This window comes from Eschrichtius robustus, chromosome 7 (assembly GCF_028021215.1).
Source record: "Eschrichtius robustus isolate mEscRob2 chromosome 7, mEscRob2.pri, whole genome shotgun sequence".
Classification (NCBI taxonomy): domain Eukaryota; kingdom Metazoa; phylum Chordata; class Mammalia; order Artiodactyla; family Eschrichtiidae; genus Eschrichtius; species Eschrichtius robustus.
Genome location: NC_090830.1, coordinates 133,315,360 through 133,339,425, shown reverse-complemented (window position 1 = coordinate 133,339,425; position 24,066 = coordinate 133,315,360). Strand labels below are relative to the sequence as shown.

Below are 24,066 nucleotides of genomic sequence, written 5' to 3'. Positions count from 1 at the left end.
GTGCCTTCCCTCAACACACAAAGAAGTAAGGCATGGTCTGCTGCTCTGCCTTCTTTTCTTGCCCCTAAAAACTCCAGGAGCTCAATATCTCCCATAGAAAAGCAAATGCTTTCACCCTCACCAGATTCAGGGCCAAGCCCTCTTTCCTGACCTGCATCTCTGGAATCGACCATTTCACGTCAAAAGTCTCCTCTGAAGCTCTATTTCTCCACGGCTAGCTGGGCACTGTTTGGGGGATGTATATGGCATCACCACCCTCAGCTTTAACTAAATTCTCAGTTCGCTAAACTGAGATCCAATCCCCTAATGCCTTGTTTGCAACGGAAGATGTTATGAACCAACTCAAAATCTGAATTATCTTTCATCTGCACAAAAATGTCCATCAGTAAATGCCTAAAGGACACAACTGAAAGTCACAGAAAATATATGTATACAGGCCAAATGCTACACTGACTGAAATTTTAAAATAATGTTTAACTCACAAACATTTTAAATAATGTTTAACTCCCTTTGTGCAATCAAAAAAAGATTTGTCTGTATTTTCAGTGGGTGGGTATTTTCAGAAGTGAAAAACACTTCTGACCGTTTTCATCTTCACAATATTCTAGTTCAAAGATGGGACTTCATACACACACACCTTCAAAATGTTTTAAAATACCAATCACAGGGACTTCCCTGGTGGCACGGTGGTCAAGAATCTGCCTGCCAATGCAGGGGACACGTGGTTCGATCCCTGGTCCGGGAAGATCCCACATGCCGCAGAGCAACTAAACCCCTGCGCCACAACTACTGAGCCTGCGCGCCACAACTACTGAAGCCCGCATACCTAGAGCCCATGCTCCGCAACAAGAGAAGCCACCGCAGTGAGAAGCCCGTGTACCACAATGAAGAGTAGCCCCCGCTCGCTGCAACTAGAGAAAGCCCATGTGCGGCAACGAAGACCCAACGCAGCCAAAAATAAATCAATTAAAAACAAAAAATCTTTAAAAAAAATAAAATACTGATCCCAGAAAATATTTGTACCCTTAGATCTGCCCTGGGCAAAGGATGCGGCCTCTGTCCCCCACCTCTGTGTGGGCCCCCTCCCCGCGTCCTGTGGACAGAAGCAGCGCTGTTCACTGTTCCTCACCCACAGGTTCCCAGGGATCAGACTTCTGTGTCAAGTCTTGACGGATACACTGAAGCTGTCCAAAAGGGACGAAACGCTGAGTGGACCTCTCACCTGAGGTCGCCCGGGGGGCAGCCTGTTTCTCCGCGTGGGAACCCTTGCTCGGCCCGCACCCCTCTGGCCCGTTTCCTGAGAAAGGTGACTCCATCCTTTTTTTCTGAACGTGCCCTCCCAGGGAAGTGCTGGCACAAAAACAGCTCTTGCATTTGTTCAAGCATAATTAGACTTCCCTTATGCGACGGCCAGGCCCGGCCAGTGAACAATGTTATCACAGCGCTTAAAAATGGAATGGTTTCTGCTTCCAGTAAGGCCAAGCAGAAAGCAGAATACCTTCACCTTCACATTGCTTGTCACCTTTAGATAAATGAGTTTCGAGTTCTGCATACTCACTGGTCGTAGATACCGAGACCACCGGGCTGTACTCATGCTCTCCGGAGGGGCTGGTGACCTTCAGTCGAAACCTGTACAGGGTCCGTGGGTCCAGACCTTCCACAACATGCTTAGTCGCGTATCCCCTAGACGGGAGGAGACACACATGATGATGACACCAGGTAATCGGGGCAGCGTCCTCTGAAAGGTATTAGAAGAGCAGGTGGAAGGGATTTCTGAGCACTGTCTACCCCCGGTACAGAGCTGACCTTGGTGGCTGTCCGTCTCTCACCCTGGGCTGAACTCTTGAGCACGAAGGACAGGACAGGCGCCCACCCCTGCCCGGCAGGTGCCCTCGATGCCGCAGCCCCCCTCCCCCAGGGCTGACACACAGCTGGCTCGCGATTTTGTACTTTGGAGAAATGATCACGTTAACCCATGATTCTTTTTTGGTTTTTTTTGTCCTCATATGGCAAAGTTTCACCACTGAAAGCTAAGTTCGGCAGTCCAAGTAGCACATACGTGATGGCTGGGTGGGGTCTTCGGGTGGATGGGCGCCGCTGTGTACCTACTGCGGGCAAAATCCCACTGCAGGGAGAGGACGTGACTGCTCAGAGCCCCCGAGCAGCTGGGGAGGTGGGCAGCACAGAAATGACTCTCCTATCACGCCACACGGTCAGGTTCACCTAGGAAAACGTTTGTGGGAAGGAGGTGCTGAACACTTGGAGAACAGAAAACTGATTAGAGGCTGCGATGGAAATCTGCAGGCCTCCAGGCAGAAAGACTTGAGTCGGATCGTTTGGAGCTGAAAAACGAGCACCAGGAAAACGCAGGCGGGCAGTGCTGCCGGCTCAGGAGACGCTGAGACCCAGTGAAGGTGCCGAGACCCCGGCCCTCTGCCCGTGAAGCAGGGCCTGGGGGTCTGGTTTTGACTTGCCGCACTTTCTAGGATACCAGGTCTCCAAAGGTCCAAGGAGTTGAATGTCTATCCCAACAGTCCCAAAATCTCAGCTCCCCTTTGCTGCCAAAAACCTTCATTAGCATCTGATTAAATTCCATGTATCTCTTTTCAAAGCCTTCATCTAAATCTTTCTTTCCTTACACCTCAAAAGACTTGATCTGTGTGTGTGCAGGGCGGGCGGAGAGGGGGTGAGGATGTACTATCTCCAGCTCTTTTCTTCTTTCCTGCTTCCACATCGAGCCCAGGCCCTGCCCTCCTCCCTTCAGGACACTCTCCACAGCCCCTCGGATGCCAAGCTTACCATCGTTTTTCCCATTTTCTGTCTATAACTTTCCCTTCATTCTCAGCAGACTTGTACAGAGGCCAGAATCATACTTTGGGGTTCACAACTAATCTTTCAAAAATGTTGATGTGCTACCTAAATAGTTATACATCAATTCCTTTCCGTGCAACTCACCAAACCTATCTAGTGCCCACTACCTGGGAGGTGCTGGGCCAGGCTGGGGACGCAGCCCTGGACCAGTTCAGGGCCGAGATGCATCTGTCAACTCTTGCTGATGGGTGCAAGAACAGGGGCAGTCCAGGACAGTGAGGGGTGACAGCTGCATCAGGCTGAAATGACAGTGCTGGAGTTGCCATCATTACTGATAAACCCACTGGAAAAGCAGTGTCTGCCCAAAGATGCAGGCACAGTGCCCAGTGCATAGACAGCCAAGCCCACCATTGCTCCAGGGGGAGGAGAACCCTTCAGGATAGTTTAAGACGACCCAGAAGGCCTTCTATCTCCCAAACTCACCCATCAGACAAGTAATTCCTCTACCGTGAGGAGTGAGGGGAGAGGGGGCCCCAAAGCGTGTCCTTAGCAGAGAGGCCTCTGATGTAAAGTGAGACACGGGGCAAGCAACTTCCAGAACAGACAGGAGGATAGGCAGGGGAAGGAAGGACCCAGGCAGTCTGAGAAAGCCACAAGGATTGGAAAGACAAGGAATCCCAGGGGGATGAATGGTTAGGTGAGAGCAAAGGGTAACTGACAGAAAAATCTAGCACCGGGCAATCAGGCAGGTCTGGATCTGCGCTCCTGAGAGGAGTCTCAGCTCAGAGACCTAGAGGACCATGTTTGAAAACAGGAAATGATTTCCAAAGACCCTTTGCCCTTTGTGTTTCTCTCCCTTTGTCGATTATCCAAAACATAAAATTTTAAGCTGAAATGAAGTCCAGAATACTCGGAGATCCCCCTTTTCTGCATCACAAGTTACTCCAGGCACCAAAACCTAAATGACTTCTTGGGCGGAGCTCTAACTGAGCCAAGAAAAAGATGGTGTGGGGGGGGGGGCGGGGGACGTTGAGGCCCTTCTGACCTTCGTCTGTGTTCTCCTGCCCTTCGAGGGTGGACGCAGCCCTCTTCACTGAGACTACCTTTCCTTGAAGCATATTTCTCTCCACCTAAAGAAGCCACGTCAGTCAAAGTGGCCTCTAGCTACCCCTCCCATCCTGCAGGTGCACGTACTCTTCCCACTGTTAAGAGTCAAATTCCTCTCCCCTTAAATAGGATGGGATGTGGCGAAGGGATGCTGTGCAATTCTGGGCCCAGCTTTAACACGCCTGGTAGCTTCTGCTCTTGCTCCCTTGGAAGCCAGTTGCCATGTAAAGATGTTCAACTTCCCCACTGGAGGGAGAGGTTGCCTGGTGAGAGTCACTGGAAGATGCCAGACAATGAAGGAAAACACAGCAGCCCGGTCAGCCGCCCACTGTCCCCACTGCCCCAGCAGAGGCATCAGACACATGAGTGACACCACTTGGATCCTTCAGCCCCAAAACAGCTGCACCAGCCAAGACCACGTGGAACAGAAACTTGCCCTCCCCACGTTGCCCAAATTGTAGGATCATGAGCAAGCGTGTATTTTACACTTTGAGCAAAACCACTAAGTTTGGGACAGTTTGTTATGCAGCAATAGATAACTGATACATCATGTACCAACAACAAAGAAACTATAATAAAGACAATTAGGAAATGATACCAACAGCCTTAAGAAGCCAAAAGCACAGAAGTGTTAAAACTAGATACAAATATATTTACCATGAAAGAAAAAGCTCTGAAACCAAGATAAATGTTCAGAAAAACTGCATGGTCTAAAAAAAAATAACAACAAGAATAAACTAAAATATATCAGCTTGGCACAAAGTAATCTTGTGAGTGGGTGGGTTTTATTGTTACATGAGCAGAGGTGCATAACTATAGCTATTTGAATCACAGAAACTGAGCCCTCAATTTGTGGCATCTGAAAAGATCTCTAGGAGCTCAGTGAGACTGCAATGCTCAAACCTCAATGGAATTTAATTGCCAGGTGGCAAAGACTTAACATAGTTTTAGACCAAAATAAAAGTGCCCCCAGTAAAATCCAGTGGTGCTAAACATCATAAGATCACCATGAAGCAAACAGCACCTTCATAACCCCTGGAAAGATAAATTACAGAACTGTCTTAGAAAACAGACGCCACTGGGCACAGCGATTGGAGGCTGGAGGCTCTCACAGCATCAGTAGAGGTGGCCCCACAGAGAGGACCAGAGACACAGCTGCCCACTGGGGTCCTCCACGACTACAATGCAGACACAAGGGTGACACCGACTGCAGCACAGACACAGGGACGTCTCAGAGCAGCTGTGTATCGAACTTCTTTACACAGCCCAGGCATGGTAGCTCAAAGGATGAAGCAATCTTAGAACTTTTCCAAGTTCTATTTCCCGTAGAGGAAAGATATCAAAGTATAAAGCATACCGTTATTTCTGTTATCAGCCAAAGCAAATACCTGATGCAAGAGCGGAGCAAACATGAAACATAACAAAGTAAGTACTGAAATGCCCAGAGACTCAGTTCCCAGACTTCTCTTCTCCCACTATGTTCCACCCCCAGCTTTCCGATCCCGCCACCTGCTGATGACTCTGAAATCCATTTCTCCAGCCCAGACTCTCCCCTGGCTGGTTCTTCCCCAGCTGCCTCCTTGATGTCTCCACCTGGATGCCTGATCGTTCCCAAATGAGCTCCCGCTCCATCCCGAGTCTCCGTGGTTTGAGCTGCTCAGGCCAAAACCTTGGTGCCACCTGTGGAAGACCGGACTTTGTTCACAGGTACTTGGTGCCCTCCCCCAAGGATTCTATATCCCAGAGCTGTTGAGCTCAGACGTGGCGGGACTTGCTCTGAGCAATGAAGTATAAACAGAGGTGCAGTGTGTCATTCCAGGTGGAAGCTTCAAGAAACGGGGAGCCCCGATCTCTGCCTCTGCTGGCACCATGACTAGCCACGTTCAGGCAGAGGCCACTCCACCAGCCTGGCGACACACCACGGGTGTTCCGTGTGGGGAATACGCAGCTGCCGTTGGGAGCCACTGAGCTTCTGGAGCTGCTGCTTCCTGCAGCCCAATGGGGCCGATCCTGAGATGTCTACTGATGGCCCCTTGACTACCCTCTTTCTCTCACATCCCATATCTGGTGCACCAGCAAATTCTTCAAATCAATCTTAAAAAGCCCTGATTTCACCACTTTTCACACTGTGTTCTGTTATCTCCCACCTAAGTTATTGCAGAAGCTTCCTAATTAGTCCTCCCTGCTCTGGCCGCCTTCCCTCCTCACAGCCTGTCCTCCACTCAGCAGGCAGAGTGACCCTCATGTAGCATAAGCACCACACCCCTCCCCAGTTTATCAGTGTCCAGTGGCTTCTCACCTCACAGAGTGACAGCCCCCAAGACCCGTCCCCACACTGGCCCCATCCCATTACTCATTCACTTCACTCCTCAGTGTTTCTGGAACGCCAGGCAGGATCCCACCTCCAGACACTTTTGCCTGCTGTGTCTTCTGCCTGGAATGTTCTTCCAGATACTCACGAGGCTCCAGATACCCATCACGTGCTTCTTTACACAGATGTTACCTTCTCAGTGAAGGCTTCTTCACCTCCACTCCAAGCCCCCAACTATTCTCCTCTGCTTTCCACTTGGTACTTACCACCATCTGACACACTATATTCTTACTTATGTATCTTATTTATCACTTGTCTTCCTCATCATGAGGGACGAATTTTTGTCTGCTTGTCTAGTGCTGTATCCCTGGCATCCAAAACAGTGTGTTGCACATAGTAGGTGCTGACTGAATGAATGAAATGCATGATAAGGGTACCAATTATCACAGGAATTTAGAGGGGTAGATAATAGGATAGTAAAGGGAGCTTCTCAGTCGAGGCAGAATCTGACTTGGGTGGAAGAAAGGATGGAGCAGGGGAGATTTGTCTGAACAGAGAAAACAGCTGAACACACATGCAGGAGAAGTCAAGGCATACTCAAAGGACAGTAAAGCAGATTTCGTCGGAAGGTTTATGCCCAGAAATAAGAAACAGCAAGAAAGGCAGGTTGTGGGCAAACTGTGAAAAGCATCAGATGTTAGTGTAAGGAGTTGGACCTTCATTCTTCAAGCAATGGAAACCCATCGAAGACAATCTGACAAAAGGAAGATTAAAAAGAAAATTAACCTAACAAGATAGAAGAAAGGGATAGAGGGCAAGAAAAGAGGGATATGGCCAATTCATTCAATCAGCAAATAAGCTGGACGGTTGTAGGACCTGGGGATTCAGCAATGACTAGTCAGAAAACAGATCCTACTTGCATCCTAGTAGGGGAAATGCCACAATCTAACAAGGGAAAGCGTAGAAGGGATGTGCAAAGGGAGAGGTCATGAAAACTAGATATAACTGGCTGTGAGGAGAGCCCACGTCAAAGACAACAGCACTGATTCAAGACTGGCTGTTGGAGAAGATGATCAGAAACTGACAAGTCAAAACGAAGTTCTTAAATCCACAATCCCAGGGTCAGATAGTCTAGATAATCGCTTTTTCAAAGAAAGGCATTTGCTAGTTTTAACGATACACCTAGGGAAAAGTGATATAATGGAGAGAAGAGGTCAAGATTAACACAGTCTAACTCTGCCACCTAGTGTCAAGGTTTGTGCTAATTCTCTGAGGGAACGTGAGCATCTCACAACCTCGCTTAGAGTTGGGGGTCTGAAGGCCTCGCTGCTGGCTCTGCAATGCCAGGCAACCATCCAGGTGAGTTCCCGGGCCAGACAGCACTCAGGTCTCTGGGGAAAACATAACAACACAGAGACACACAGGCTGGAGGCCAGTGGACATGGCTGATCACCCAGCAAAGGAGAAACGGAGACACAAAGGAGCACCCAGGACAGCCCCACCTAACCTGCCCAAGCATGGCTTGTGGTGCAAGAGAAACAGGCGAAATGAAATACCTTTTTCTCTCTCCACGGAAATACTTGTTATATCATCATTCATGCTTTTGGGTGGAAACTACTTACCAGAGAATAACACATGACATGACATGATTAAAATAACATTTCAAGTAGTCGGGCCAGGAATTATTTTCATATGGCAACTACATTTCAGGTAAATGCATGTTTTCCTTTCTAGGTACAAAGAATCGTTCATCAAATCGCAGGGATACCATGGTTCAGGTAACAGTCGAAGCCTGCGTAGGTACCCTCACATCAGCACCCTTACCACAATGCCACCTGGAGAAAAGTCCAGCAAAGCGCTGCAACTGTTCCCTGACTGCAGCAGTGCCAGGATGCCGGCTGTGATATTGCCCTACAGTTTTCCGTAATGTTACCACCGGGGAAAATGGTAAAAGGTACCTGGGATCTCTCTGTATTATTTCTCACAGCCAGATGTGAAGCTACAATTATGTCAAAATTAAAAGTTTAATATAAAACCGTATCTGCATCTCATCTCTGGTCTTCTTCCTAAAACACAAAGTCATTTTGCAAGCAGTAAAGCTGTCAAAGGAAGAAATAAGGATTGATGTGAAGGCTAAGAAAAAAAAAAATGACCTCTTGATTATTCCTGTTGCATTCATTTATTTATTCACACAACAAATATTTTGAGGGCCTCCTATGTGCTGGCGCTGTCGAGGAGCTGGGGAAAGAGACTCAAGCAAACAGGAATCTTACCTGCTTCTCGTGGAGTTTAGATGCTGGTAGGGAGACAGAAAACGAAGAGTAAACAGTAAAATGACTCCAGCAGAGCTAGGTTTCACAATGCAAACGAAACAAGGTCATGGCAGAGAGGACAGCTGCGTGGAAGAACGGCTACTTCAGGTGGCCTTTTGAGGAGGGGCCAGTATTTGATATGATATGTGCATGATGTAAAGGAACCAGCTGTATAAAAATAGAAGGAAATGCATTCAAGGAAAAGGCAAAAAAGACAGGTTCTGATGGAGGCTGAGAGAGGTAGCAGGTTGGTTGGAAAGAGTTAACAAGGGAACAGTGGTGTGACCCGAGGTCGGGAAGTTGTCACATCTGTGAACAGAAAGAACAGCCTTAGGGGAACCTCATCTGATTTCATCCAACTCTCCTTTGATTCTGTCTCTACGTTTTGGATTTTTAAAATATACCATTAGAATATTTCAGAAGCCTAAGGAGCTCTCAAAGGTCTAGGAGGTTTAATTTCAAAGCGACTGCTCACCCTTATTTTCCAAAAGTCATCACTCATGAAAAGAATGAATGCAAATAATGCTGACTCATTCCTTCAATTTCAAAATGAGTCTTCTTGGAGACAATAGAAACCATTCCAGCTAATCAAGAAATCAAAGCAAAATGTTAAGCAGGTCAACATTGCACCTACGTATAAATGATACCGTAAGTGTGCATTTTGGGGTCTTCTTCTTCAATAGAAAACCTGAACCACTGCTCTTGGGGTCCCTGCCGCTTGACTTTCTTCTCCAGATCCCAGTATAATTCAATGCTGTGATGAGTCACTTTGCCCACAACAGGTGGATGAGGCTTTGAGGATGGTGTGATTTCTAAAAAGATAAAAATTTTAAAAGATACAGTATTTCAGGACTCTATTTCCATAAGGAAGTGAGATCAGCTGAGTGCATTAGAGCTGCTTGAAAATCAAACTGTGTTTTCCTATACATCAGGCACACATGTAAGTATTCCTCCCTGTGGCTTGAAGAACATCAGAAAAGCATGAGTGATAGAAAATTCAGCTGATGCAGTGAGTTACCACATTCCTCAACGAGCAGATTGTACCATACCCATTGACATCATACTTTACTCATGGACCCTTCCAAAAGGTTACTTAACTTATGGAACTATTTAGATTTTTCTCTGAGCTGAAGAAACTCAGTTTGCTGCTATTGTCCTTCAGTGATCTGGCTGGTAAACAAAGCCAATAGACAAATGATACTGCTGGTCCAAATATTTGTAACACAGATGACAAAGTGTTGATATCTGTTCTATATAAACAGCTCTTACAAACTAACCAAGGAAAAGCCCAAAGGCTAATAATATCAATCAGGCAAAAGACAAGCAGTAGACAACACAGCAAAAATAACCAACATAATGTCCAAAAAAGGCATTTATATTCCCTAGTGGCTGTAGAAAATGATGATAATTAGATATAACTTTATATACTGTCAGACATGTAAAAAGAGATATAACTGTTAGAAGTGACAATGTCAGGAGAGGACACTCATACATTGGTGGTGGGGAAATATGAATTCTAGCCTTTTTAGAAAGCAATCTGGCATCATCAATTAAAATTAAAAATACATATACTCTCCCCTCCAATCATGCCACTCTTGGTAAACTCTCCTGCAGAAATCTAAGCACACAGGGACATATATACGAGGACATTAACTGTTACAGTTTTTTAGCCATTAACAGTGAAAAGGAGATGAGCCATTAATAAGAAAATAGTCAAATAAATGATGATATGTCCATAGCATGGAATATTACACAGGCTTTAAAAATAAATTAGTTCTATGCTAGATGCCTTGAGAGGATTTCCAGAAGGTACTGTTGAGGGAGGAATCAAGATGTGGAGAAAAAAACAGGGTACAGGATATCCCACTTCCGTAAAAGATGGCAGGGGGCACAGCAGGCACCTGAGCTGTTCTGCATCCAGTTGTTCTGTTTCATGTTAGTTTTGTCTCCCTTGCTAGATTTTAAATTCCTTGAGGGCTGGGTCCATGACTTACACTTCTTTTAAAACCTCTCTCTGTCCCTCAGGGTCTTTCAGGCCTCAAAAATGTTATTGATATCTGGAGAGAACACTAATTAGAAAAGATACATACACCCAATGTTCACAGTAGCACTATTCACAATAGCCAAGACATGGAAGCAACCTAAGTGTCCACTGACAGATGAATGGATAAAGAAGATGTGGTGTATACACACACACACACACACACACACACACACACACATATACACACACAGGAATATTACTCAGCCATTAAAAAGAATGAAATAGTGCTATATGCAGCAACAGGATAGAACTAGAGATTATCATACTAAGTGAAAAAAATCAAAGATAAGTCTCATATGATATCACTTTTATGTGGAATCTAAAAAAACGATACAGGTGAACTTGTTTACAAAATAGAAATAAATTCAGACGTGGAAAACAAACTTATGGTTTCCAAAGGGGGTAGGGGTGGGGAGGAGAAATAAATTGGGAGTTTGGGATTAACATATACACACTACTATATATAAAATGGGTAAACAACAAGGACCTACTATATAGCACAGGGAACTATACTCAGTATCTATGGAAAAAATCTGAAAAAGAATATATGTACGCATTTTATATGTATAACTGGATCACTTTGCTGTATACTTGAAATACAACATTGTAAATCAACTTCAATTTTTTTCTAAATGTCATTGATTTACCACATTTGCAGCTGACTTCTGCCGACCCTGGGCCCTCCTGCAGTGCAGCCCCAGTGCAGCCCCAGTGCAGACTAGGCTGCCCTGATCTTGCCTGCCCCAGGCCAGGAGGAGAGATAATCACCAACTTCCCTTACATTCAGATCCCAGAGATACACACTAGCAGACAGCCTGCCAGCTCATTCTTTCCAACTTTATTTTCCTGATATTTATTGAAAGCATGGCTTAATGGAATTGGAGAAACCTGGGTTTGAATACATGCTCTGAAACCAAGTTGAAAACACCTCACAGTGTTTTGTGATAAATACATAACATATATGAAGTATCTAAATCAGTTATGGAATATTTCAGGCAATGGTATCCTACACAGCAGCAAAAAGGAAGTAGTTCTACACTCAAACCTCAAATGAGTATGTAAAAAACACAGGTTCAAAGGATGCACTACATTATTATACTGCTTATGTAAAATTTTTAGAACATACAACACTATATATTATGTATGAATACATAGGTATGTAGTCTAAGTTAAAAACACTGATGGGAAGAATGCACACGGCCAGGATACAGTTCTCTCGCAAAAGTCAGGGAAAGGATGAGGTGTGTGCTAAGGGAGGGAAGGTGACTTACCACTATATTTGTAAGGTTTCATGTCATTAAGAATTTAAGGCATTTATGGCAAAATGTTAACATTTGAAACCTATGTGGTACATTGGGGTATACGCTGATTTTCATTTATTTTGGTATGTTTGCAATATTGATTTTTAAGAAATAACTGTAAAAAGAAATGCTATACATTACTCTTATGGAGCTGTTGGTTTTCTTAGCAAAACCTATTTCAGTGTTCTAAGTACTAATTAACCCCGTGGGGAGAGGAATTAACGATCACATACCACGTGTCAGACATGGGTCTTTCAACATGACTCATCTCATTTTGTCCCAGCAACTCTGACTGGGGAACATAATGGTGACCCACACCCTTACATTATGACACTGCCGCTGAGCAACTCTTTTTTTTCTCCTTCAGAGCCCCCTAAAACCATTCAAAGACCAGTACTGGTAGACTGTTGTGGATTACCCTCAGTACAAGTAGAAGCTGAGTAAAATTTCTATTCCAAAGACATCTAGCTTAGAAAACTGGGATTAACATATACACACTAGGGAGGAGGGGCAAGATGGCGGAAGAGTAAGACGCGGAGATCACCTTCCTTCCCACAGATACAGTAGAAATACATCTACACGTGAAACTGCTCCTACAGAACACCCACTGAATGCTGGCAGAAGACGTCAGACCTCCCAAAAGGCAAGAAAATCCCCACGTACTTGGGTAGGGCAAAAGAAAAAAGAAACAACAGAGACAAAAGAATAGGGACGGGACCTGCACCAGTGGGAGGGAGCTGTGAAAGAGGAAAGGTTTCCACACACTAGGAGCCCCTTCGCGGGCGGAGACTGCGGGTGGCAGAGGGGGGAAGCTTCGGAGCCACGGAGGAGAGCGTAGCCACAGGGGTGCGGAGGGCAAAGCGGAGAGATTCCCGCACGGAGGATCGGTGCTGAGCAGCACTCACCAGCCCGAGAGGCTTGTCTGCTCAGCCGCCGGGGCGGGCGGGGCTGGGAGCTGAGGCTCGGGCTTCGGTGCTAGCCGGGAGGGAGTCTGGGAAAAAGTCTGCAGCTGCCGAAGAGGCAAGAGACTTTTTCTTGCCTCTTTGTTTCGCGGCGCGCAAGGAGAGGGGATTCAGAGCGCCACCTAAACGAACTCCAGAGACGGGCGCGGGCCGCGGCTATCAGCGCGGATCCCACAGCAACAGGGGCACAGAGGGAAAAACGGAGAGATTCCCGCACAGAGGCTCGGCGCCGAGCAGCGCTCACCAGCCCGAGAGGCTTGTCTGCTCACCCGCTGGGGCGGGCGGGGACTGGGAGCTGAGGCTCGGGCTTCGGTGCTAGCCGGGAGGGAGTCCGGGAAAATGTCTGCAGCTGCCGAAGAGGCAAGAGACTTTTTCTTGCCTCTTTGTTTCCCGGCGCACAAGGAGAGGGGATTCAGAGCACCGCCTAAACAAGCTCCAGAGACGGGCGCGAGCCGCGATTATCAGCGCGGACCCCAGAGACGGGCAGGAGACGCTAAGGCTGCTGCTGCTGCCACCAAGAAGCCTGTGTGCGAGCACAGGTCACTCTCCACACGCCCCTCCCGGGAGCCTGTGCAGCTCGCCACTGCCAGGGTCCCGTGATCCAGGGACAACTTCCCCGGGAGAACGCACTGCACGCCTCGGGCTGCTGCAACGTCACGCCGGCCTCTGCCGCCGCAGGCTCGCCCCGCCTCTGTACCCCTCCCTCCCCCCGGCCTGAGTGAGCCAGAGCCCCTGAAGCAGCTGCTCCTTTAACCCCGTCCTGTCTGGGCGGGGAACAGACGCCTTCAGGCAACCTACATGCAGAGGCGGGTCCAAATCCAAAGCTGAACCCCAGGAGCTGTACGAACAAAGAATAGAAAGGGAAATCTCTCCCAGCAGCCTCAGAAGCAGCGGATTAAAGCTCCACAAACAACTTGATGTGCCTGCATCTGTTGAATACCTGAATAGACAACGAATCATCCCAAATTCAAGAGGTGGACTTTGGGAGCAGGATATATTAATTTTTCCCCTTTTCCTTTTTTTGTGAGTGTATATGTGTATGCTTCTGGGTGAGATTTTGTCGGTATAGCTTTGCTTTCACCATTAGTCCTAGGGTTAGATCCGTCCGTTTTTTTTTTGTTTTTTTTTTTACTTAAAAAAAATTTTTTTCCTAATAAATGTTTTCTTAATAATTTTTTCCTTATTTTCTATTTTTAGAAATTAAAAAAAATATTTTTAAGTTTTTTCATATTTTTTATTCTAAAAAATTAAAAAAAATTTTTTCTTAATAAATTTTTTAATTTTTTTCTTATTTTTTACTATAAAAAATTAATAAATCTATTTTTAAAAATTAAAAAAAAATTTTTTCTGAATACATTTATTCTTTTTTTCTTATTTTTTATTATAATAGCTTTATTTTATTTTATTTTATCCTCTTTCTTTCTTTCTTTCTATTTTTTTCTCCCTTTTATTCTGAGCCATGTGGATGAAAGGCTCTTGGTGCTCCAGCCAGGCATCAGGGCTGTGCCTCTGAGGTGGGAGAGCCAACTTCAGGACACTGGTCCACAAGAGACCTCCCAGCTCCATGTAATATCAAATGGCGAAAATCTCCCAGAGATCTCCATCTCAACACCAAGACCCAGCTCCACTCAATGACCAGCAAGCTACAGTGCTGGACACCCTATGCCAAACAACTAGCAAGACAGGAACACAGCCCCATCCATTAGCAGAGAGGCTGCCTAAAAACATAATAAGGCCACAGACACCCCAAAACACACCACCAGATGTGGACGTGCCCACCAGAAAGGCAAGATCCAACCTCATCCACCAGAACACAGGCACTAGTCCCCTCCACCAGGAAGCCTACACAACCCACTGAACCAACCTTAGCCACTGGGGACAGATACCAAAAACAACGGGAACTACGAACCTGCAGCCTGTGAAAAGGAGACCCCAAACACAGTAAGATAAGCAAAATGAGAAGACAAAAAAAAACACAGCAGATGAAGGAGCAGGGTCAAAACACACCAGACCTAACAAATGAAGAGGAAATAGGCAGTCTACCTGAAAAAGAATTCAGAATAATGATAGTAAAGATGATCCAAAATCTTGGAAATAGAATAGACAAAATGCAAGAAACATTTAACAAGGATGTAGAAGAACTAAAGAGGAACCAAGCAATGATGAAAAACACAATAAATGAAATTAAAAATACTCTAGATGGGATCAATAGCAGAATAACTGAGGCAGAAGAACGGATAAGTGACCTGGAAGACAGAATGATGGAATTCACTGCTGCGGAACAGAATAAAGAAAAAAGAATGAAAAGAACTGAGGACAGTCTCAGAGACCTCTGGGACAAAATTAAACGCACCAATATTCGAATTATAGGGGTCCCAGAAGAAGAAGAGAAAAAGAAAGGGACTGAGAAAATATTTGAAGAGATTATAGTTGAAAACTTCCCTAATATGGGAAAGGAAATAGTTAATCAAGTCCTGGAAGCACAGAGAGTCCCATACAGGATAAATCCAAGGAGAAACACGCCAAGACACATATTAATCAAACTATCCAAAATTAAATATAAACAAAACATATTAAAAGCAGCAAGGGAAAAACAACAAATAACACACAAGGGAATCCCCATAAGGTTAACATCTGATCTTTCAGCAGAAACTCTGCAAGCCAGAAGGGAGTGGCAGGATATACTTAAAGTCATGAAGGAGAAAAACCTACAACCAAGGTTACTCTACCCAGCAAGGATCTCATTCAGATTTGATGGAGAAATTAAAACCTTTACAGACAAGCAAAAGCTGAGAGAATTCAGCACCACCAAACCAGCTTTGCAACAAATGCTAAAGGAACTTCTCTAGGCAAGAAACACAAGAGAAGGAAAACCCCTACAATAACAAACCCAAAATATTTAAGAAAATGGGAATAGGAACATACATATCGATAATTACCTTAAATGTAAACGGATTAAATGCTCCCACCAAAAGACACAGACTGGCTGAATGGATACAAAAGCAAGACCCATATATCTGCTGTCTACAAGAGACCCACTTCAGACCTAGAGACACATACAGACTGAAAGTGAGGGGATGGAAAAAGATATTCCATTCAAATGGAAATCAAAAGAAAGCTGGAGTAGCAATTCTCATATCAGACAAAATAGACTTTAAAATAAAGACTATTACAAGAGACCAAGAAGGACACTATATAATGATCAAGGGATCGATCCAAGAGGAAGGTATAACAATTGTAAATATTTATGCACCCAACATAGGAGCACCTCAATACATAAGGCAAATACTAACAGCCATAAAAGGGGAAATCGACAGTAACACAATCATAGTAGGGGACTTTAACACCCCACTTTCAGCAATGGACAGATCATCCAAAATGAAAATAAATAAGGAAACACAAGCTTTAAATGATACATTAAACAAGATGGACTTAATTGATATTTATAGGACATTCCACCCAAAAACAACAGAATACACATTTTTCTCAAGTGCTCATGGAACATTCTCCAGGATAGATCATATCTTGGGTCACAAATCAAGCCTTGGTAAATTTAAGAAAATTGAAATCGTATCAAGTATCTTTTCCGACCACAACGCTATGAGACTAGATATCAATTACAGGAAAAGATCTGTAAAAAATACAAACACATGGAGGCTATACAATACACTACTTAATAACGAAGTGATCACTGAAGAAATCAAAGGGGAAATCAAAAAATACCTAGAAACAAATGACAATGGAGACACGACGACCCAAAACCTATGGGATGCAGCAAAAGCAGTGCTAAGAGGGAAGTTTATAGCAATACAAGCCTACCTCAAGAAACAGGAAACATCTCGAATAAACAACCTAACCTTGCACCTAAAGCAATTAGAGAAAGAAGAGCAAAAAAACCCCAAAGCTAGCAGAAGGAAAGAAATCATAAAGATCAGATCAGAAATAAATGAAAAAGAAATGAAGGAAACAATAGCAAAAATCAATGAAACTAAAAGCTGGTTCTTCGAGAAGATAAACAAAATTGATAAACCATTAGCCAGACTCATCAAGAGAAAAAGGGAGAAGACTCAAATCAATAGAATTAGAAATGAAAAAGGAGAAGTAACCACTGACACGGCAGAAATACAAACGATCATGAGAGATTACTACAAGCAACTCTATGCCAATAAAATGGACAACCTGGAAGAAATGGACAGATTCTTAGAAATGCACAACCTACCGAGACTGAACCAGGAAGAAATAGAAAATATGAACAGACCAATCACAAGCACTGAAATTGAAACTCTGATTAAAAATCTTCCAACAAACAAAAGCCCAGGACCAGATGGCTTCGCAGGCGAATTCTATCAAACATTTAGAGAAGAGCTAACACCTATCCTTCTCAAACTCTTCCAAAATATTGCAGAGGGAGGAACACTCCCAAACTCATTCTACGAGGCCACCATCACCCTGATACCAAAACCAGACAAAGATGTCACAAAGAAGGAAAACTACAGGCCAATATCACTGATGAACATAGATGCAAAAATCCTCAACAAAATACTAGCAAACAGAATCCAACAGCACATTAAAAGGATCATACACCATGATCAAGTGGGGTTTATCCCAGGAATGCAAGGATTCTTCAATATACGCAAATCAATCAACGTGATACATCATATTAACAAATTGAAGGAGAAAAACCATATGATAATCTCAATAGATGCAGAGAAAGCTTTCGACAAAATTCAACACCCATTTATGATAAAAGCCCTGCAGAAAGTAGGCATAGAGGGAACTTTCCTCAACATAATAAAGGCCATATATGACAAACCCACAGCCAACATTGTCCTCAACGGTGAAAAACTGAAACCATTTCCACTAAGATCAGGAACAAGACAAGGTTGCCCACTCTCACCACTATTATTCAACATAGTTTTGGAAGTGTTAGCCACAGCAATCAGAGAAGAAAAAGAAATAAAAGGAATCCAAATCGGAAAAGAAGAAGTAAAGCTGTCACTGTTTGCAGATGACATGATACTATACATAGAGAATCCTAAAACTGCTACCAGAAAACTACTAGAGCTAATCAATGAATTTGGTAAAGTTGCAAGATACAAAATTAATGCACAGAAATCTCTTGCATTCCTTTATACTAATGATGAAAAATCTGAAAGTGAAATTAAGAAAACACTCCCGTTTACCATTGCAACAAAAAGAATAAAGTATCTAGGAATAAACCTACCTAAGGAGACAAAAGACCTGTATGCAGAAAATTATAGGACACTGATGAAAGAAATTAAAGATGATACAAATAGATGGAGAGATATACCATGTTCTTGGATTGGAAGAATCAACATTGTGAAAATGACTCTACTACCCAAAGCAATCTACAGATTCAATGCAATCCCTATCAAACTACCACTGGCATTTTTCACAGAACTAGAACAAAAAATTTCACAATTTGTATGGAGACACAAAAGACCGCGAATAGCCAAAGCGATCTTGAGAAAGAAAAATGGAGCTGGAGGAATCAGGCTCCCTGACTTCAGACTATATTACAAAGCTACAGTAATCAAGACAGTTTGGTACTGGCACAAAAACAGAAATATAGATCAATGGAACAGGATAGAAAGCCCAGAGATAAACCCACGCACATATGGTCACCTTATCTTTGATAAAGGAGGCAAGCATATACAGTGGAGAAAAGACAGACTCTTCCATAAGTGGTGCTGGGAAAATTGGACAGGTACATGTAAAAGTATGAAATTAGAACACTCCCTGACACCATACACAAAAATAAACTCAAAATGGATTAAAGACCTAAGTGTAAAGCCAGACACTATCAAACTCTTAGAGGAAAACATAGGCAGAACACTCTATGACATACGTCACAGCAAGATCCTTTTTGACCCACCTCCTAGAGAAATGGAAATAAAAACACAAATAAACAAATGGGACCTAATGAAACTTAAAAGCTTTTGCACAGCAAAGGAAACCATAACAAGACAAAAAGGCAACCCTCAGAATGGGAGAAAATATTTGCAAATGAAGCAACTGACAGAGGATTAATCTCCAAGATTTACAAGCAGCTCATGCAGCTCAATAACAAAAAAACAAACAACCCAATCCAAAAATGGGCAGAAGACCTAAATAGACATTTCTCCAAAGAAGATATACAGATGGCCAACAGACACATGAAAGAATGCTCAACATCATTAATCATTAGAGAAATGCAAATCAAAACTACAATGAGGTATCATCTCACACCGGTCAGAATGGCCATCATCAAAAAATCTAGAAACAATAAATGCTGGAGAGGGTGTGGAGAAAAGGGAACACTCTTGCACTGTTGGTGGGAATGTAAATTGATACAGCCACTATGGAGAACAGTATGGAGGTTCCTTAAAAAACTCAAAATAGAACTACCATACGACCCAGCAATCCCACTACTGGGCATATACCCTGAGAAAACCATAATTCAAAAAGAGTCATGTACCAAAATGTTCATTGCAGCTCTATTTACAATAGCCAGGACATGGAAGCAACCTAAGTGTCCATCATCGGATGAATGGATAAAGAAGATGTGGCACATATATACAATGGAATATTACTCAGCCATAAAAAGAAACGAAATGGAGGTATTTGTAATGAGGTGGATGGAGTTAGAGTCTGTCATACAGAGTGAAGTAAGTCAGAAAGAGAAAAACAAATACAGTATGCTAACACATATATATGGAATCTAAGGGAAAAAAAAAAGGTCATGAAGAACCTAGTGGCAAGATGGGAATAAAGACGCAGACCTACTAAAGAATGGACTTGAGGATATGGGGAGGGGGAGGGGTGAGATGTGACAGGGTGAGAGAGTGTCATGGACATATATACACTACCAAATGTAAAATAGATAGCTAGTGGGAAGCAGCCACATAGCACAGGGAGATCAGCTCGGTGCTTTGTGACCGCCCGGGGGGGTGGGATGGGGAGGGTGGGAGGGAGGGAGATGCGGGAGGGAGGAGATATGGGAACGTGTGTATATGTGTAGCTGATTCACTTTGTTATAAAGCAGAAACTAACACACCATTGTGAAGCAATTATACTTCAATAAAGATGTTTAAAAAAAAAAAAAGTAAAGACATGCCATGAACTAGGAAAAAATATTTGAAAATCATATATCCAATAAAGGACTTGTATCCAAAAAAAAAAAAAAAAACATATACACACTACTTTACAGTATATAAAATAGAGAACCAACAAGGACCTACTGTATAGCACAAGGTACTATACTCAATATTTTGTAATAAGCTATAAGGAAAGTGAATCTGAAGAAGAATATATATATATAATATATATATGTACACACACGTATAACTGAATCGCTGTGCTGTACACCTGAAACTAACATGATATTGTAAATCAACTATACTTCAATTTTATAAAAGAGAGAGAAAAATAACAATCCCTTTGTAAATTAAGATAGGTAAGAAATTCTCAACGAATGCCAGATCTCCAAAGGGACCAACCAAATGGTTCACCACAAATTTATATGAGGAATAAAAAGATACTATTCCCAGTTATGCACGTGTCTCTCATGCCTTTTGCTCTTTACTAATCATTGATACAGGCACATAACCAGAGACCTCTACCTGTTAGCTTGGCACTGGCCACAGACGGTCCACTGCCACCAGCCCCGGCAACATGTCCACCGCCACCAGCCCCGGCAACATGCCCACCGCCAGCTGCAGGCTCAGGAGAGAGTCACAGCCCTCCCTGCTAGCCGTCACCCCCTCCAGATCTGGTACACCGGAAAAGCGGTGGTGCTAGAAAGTTGATTTATTGTTACTCACTTTTTTTTTAAGGAGTGATCCAAGTTTCTCAGACCCACAGCCTCTCTGAGGTTCAGCACCCATGAATGAAAACTGACTGAAGGCACGGCCGTCATAGCACAGACTTGGCTGACCCCGAGACACCACTTTGCACCACTTTACTCGCCCAGACCCTGAAGGTTAGTGTGCTGACCAGCAATGATGTTCTACGTCTTCTTTACTTTGAAGCACAGCTTATCAAGATGCAGTTCTCCATCTAGGCAAGAGCCGCTTTGGGCAGAAAACTATTAACGCCACGCAGGACCCAGACGGTCAGCCCATGAGTGAATGTCCTCATCAGGTGACAGCTGATGGCTTTCTAGGTGGCCAAAAAATAAATAGGGGATGAAAGCAAACTTGTTTTGTTTTGGTTTTCAGCCAGCCTAGAGTCATTTGACAGGTGTGTTTTAACTCTTACAGCGTTGTGCCCATATACTGCAGCTTGTGTTTTCTCTTTGATAAAAATTCTGGTATTTTTGTCGTGACCGGCTAATACACGTATTTGAGGATGTTAGTTTTAGGATGGATTCTAAAATAAACATAGGAACAGGTCACTAGCCAAAGTGCAAACATCACTGTGCCAAGGGAAGAGAGGCCCGGGTCAGCTCCGAGCCTCCAGGAGAGCTGACAGAAAGGACAAGTCACAGGCCCACTCCTGGGAGGAGAACAGCAATGACTACAGTACAAGTTACGTGGCACTTACTTTCTGACAGGCGCCATCATGGATGCTTTATTCATTCATTTAATTTCCACTACAACTCTATACGTTATAAGGATTTTTATCATCTCCATTATAAAAAATCTCAGACACAGAGAGTTTAAGCAAGTTGCCCAAGATCACAGCGCAGTACCTGGCAGAACCAGGGTTAAAACACAGGCTCCCTCTCAGCAACAGAGATGCAATATGCAGACCTGAGTGAAAAATCTACTACTGGTTAGATCTCCAGATTTCCTCCAGCCACTCATTTTAAATCAGGTTTGACCTGTGAACCCGCTTGAACCCCAAGCGTATTTTTAAATGACCAAGAGAACTTAACGAGTGAAAAGGAAGACAATGAAAGCCAGGTGATTGTTTGAATGAATGAAGTGTGGGGATGTCCAAGCAGGAGGAGGGAGCGAGGGCAGCTCCCTCTCAGCCCCGGGGTCAGGAGGCTGCTTGTCTTCAGGGATTCGGTCCATAAAAAGGAAGATAAGATGGTCTAGGAAGACCACAGGAGGCCAAGAAGCAGACAGATTTGGCCACACTCACCTTGACGCTGTGAAGTGGGTAGGAAGTCAGACAGGTGCCTCTTTATGTTCAGCATGGAATGCAGAGGAGGAGAGGTCCTCGAATGTGGGTAAAACAATTAGTGAGATAACTCATTGATAATCTGAGAAGAGTGTACCAGGGCAAGGAACAGGGACCATATCAGGAAAGAATGCTAAATTGAGTTTACTACCAACGCATGAACAAATTCCTCTATAAATTCCTCTATTTTAAATGTTATCATCGTCAAGTTTCACAGTGAAGCTAGAATTGCAAGGGGAGGTAAGTATATCTAGGAGGACAGCCCTGACTCACTCTACCCTGGGATGAACCTACTGGCTGTTTGACAAGTAACAATACATGTTTCCTAAAATGACTACAATCAACATTTTGAAAACCTCAAAAGCCCACCTTTTTGCTATTAATTTGTTTAACCAGGATGTTTATATCCACATTTGTATTTATATTTATCTAAGTAGAAGCACTATTTTGGGAATTGTTTTCATAAGTTTTATAAAATATATATACAACATACCCACAAACACATATTCGTAGACACAATTTAGATTTATATAGAAGTTTTAGAACTCTATTTTTCCTGATTGTAAGTATCAGATCTTTTAAAAGGTGCTTTTGCTTATTTAAGTCTCATAACCAGTATCCACATTTAGCCAAACACATAATCTTATGTCAAACTCAGGCTTAAAGTTTATTTGAACTTTTCTAAAGATTACTGACAAAAAAGCGGGGGAAAAAGTCTTACTTTCAATTTCGCATCTTTACTTTAAACAACTGATAGGCTCTTTCCATCATGGCAGATTTTTTTAATCTTAAAAGATTTTCTTTTCATTTCATTTGTTGAGACATGGATGGATCTAGAGACTGTCATACAGAGTGAAGTCAGAAAGAGAAAAACAAATATCGTATATTAACACATATATGTGGAACCTAGAAAAATGGTACAGATGAACAGGTTTGCAGGGCAGAAATTGAGACACACATGTAGACAACAAACGTATGGACACCAAGGGGGGAAAGTGGCAGGGGGGTGGGGATGGTGATGTGATGAATTGGGCGATTGGGATTGACATGTATACACTGATGTGTATAAAATGGATGACTAATAAGAACCTGCTGTATAAAAAAATAAAATAAAGTTCAAAAATTTAAATAAATTTTTTTTTAAAAAGTTTTTCAACAGAGGACAGTGGTTGCCAGGGGTTGGTGGGAGTGGGTGGGAGGGGGGGAGTATAATGGGTGAAGGGGGTCAAAAGTTACAAACTTCCAGCTATAAAATAATTATCACGGGGATGTAACCTACAGCATGGTGACTATAGTTAACATTGCACATTTGAAAGCTGCTAAGAGTAGATCTTAAAAGTCCTCATCACAAGAAAAAAAGGGAAAAACGCTTATAACTCTATGGTGATGGATGTTACTTAGACTTATCATGGTGATCATTTTGCTATGTATACAAATGTCGAATCATTATGTTGTACACCTGGTGTCAATTATTCCTAAATAAAATAAATATAGATATATACTAAAAAAAAGTTTTCCAAAAAAATGAAAAAAGAAAAAAACAGCAACAAAACTACCAGGCTGATCTCAAAAGGACGATTATATGAGAATTTACGTACTATAAAAGCTTTTTTCTTTTTTTAAAAATTATTTATTATTTATTTTTGGCTGGGTTGGGTCTTCATTTCTGTGCAAGGGCTTTCTCTAGTTGCGGCGAGCGGGGGCCACTCTTCATCGCGGTGCGTGGGCCTCTCACTATCGCGGCCTCTCTTGTTGCGGAGCACAGGCTCGAGACGCACAGGCTCAGTAGTTGTGGCTCACGGGCCCAGCTGCTCCGCGGCATGTGGGATCTTCCCAGACCAGGGCTCGAACCCGTGTCCCCTGCACTGGCAGGCAGACTCTCAACCACTGCACCACCAGGGAACCCCTATGAAAGCTTTTTGTAAGAAAGTTCTTATGCAAATCTGACAAAACAATTTTATGCCCCTCTGCCATTTGCCAAGTAATAAATAATATGAAAATGAAATATAGAGGGCTTCATACACTGTCACCTTTCAGTCCCTATGGTTACGAAGATGGCATAAAATGTGGCTCTCCAGTACACCAGAAA

General features: G+C 43.4%; 1 protein-coding gene across 3 annotated transcripts in view; it reads right to left on the bottom strand.

Annotated features, from left to right (window-relative positions):
• FANK1 (fibronectin type III and ankyrin repeat domains 1) overlaps positions 1-24,066 on the bottom strand; it is a 131,967-nt gene that overhangs the window by 19,134 nt on the left and 88,767 nt on the right. For all 3 annotated transcript variants that reach the window (XM_068548750.1, XM_068548751.1, XM_068548752.1), the window contains exons 2-3: positions 9,176-9,353; positions 1,559-1,683 (exon numbers count right to left, since the gene is read on the bottom strand). In XM_068548750.1, coding sequence (XP_068404851.1) covers positions 1,559-1,683; positions 9,176-9,353 — 303 coding nt within the window. The remainder of the gene's footprint in view (positions 1-1,558; positions 1,684-9,175; positions 9,354-24,066) is intronic.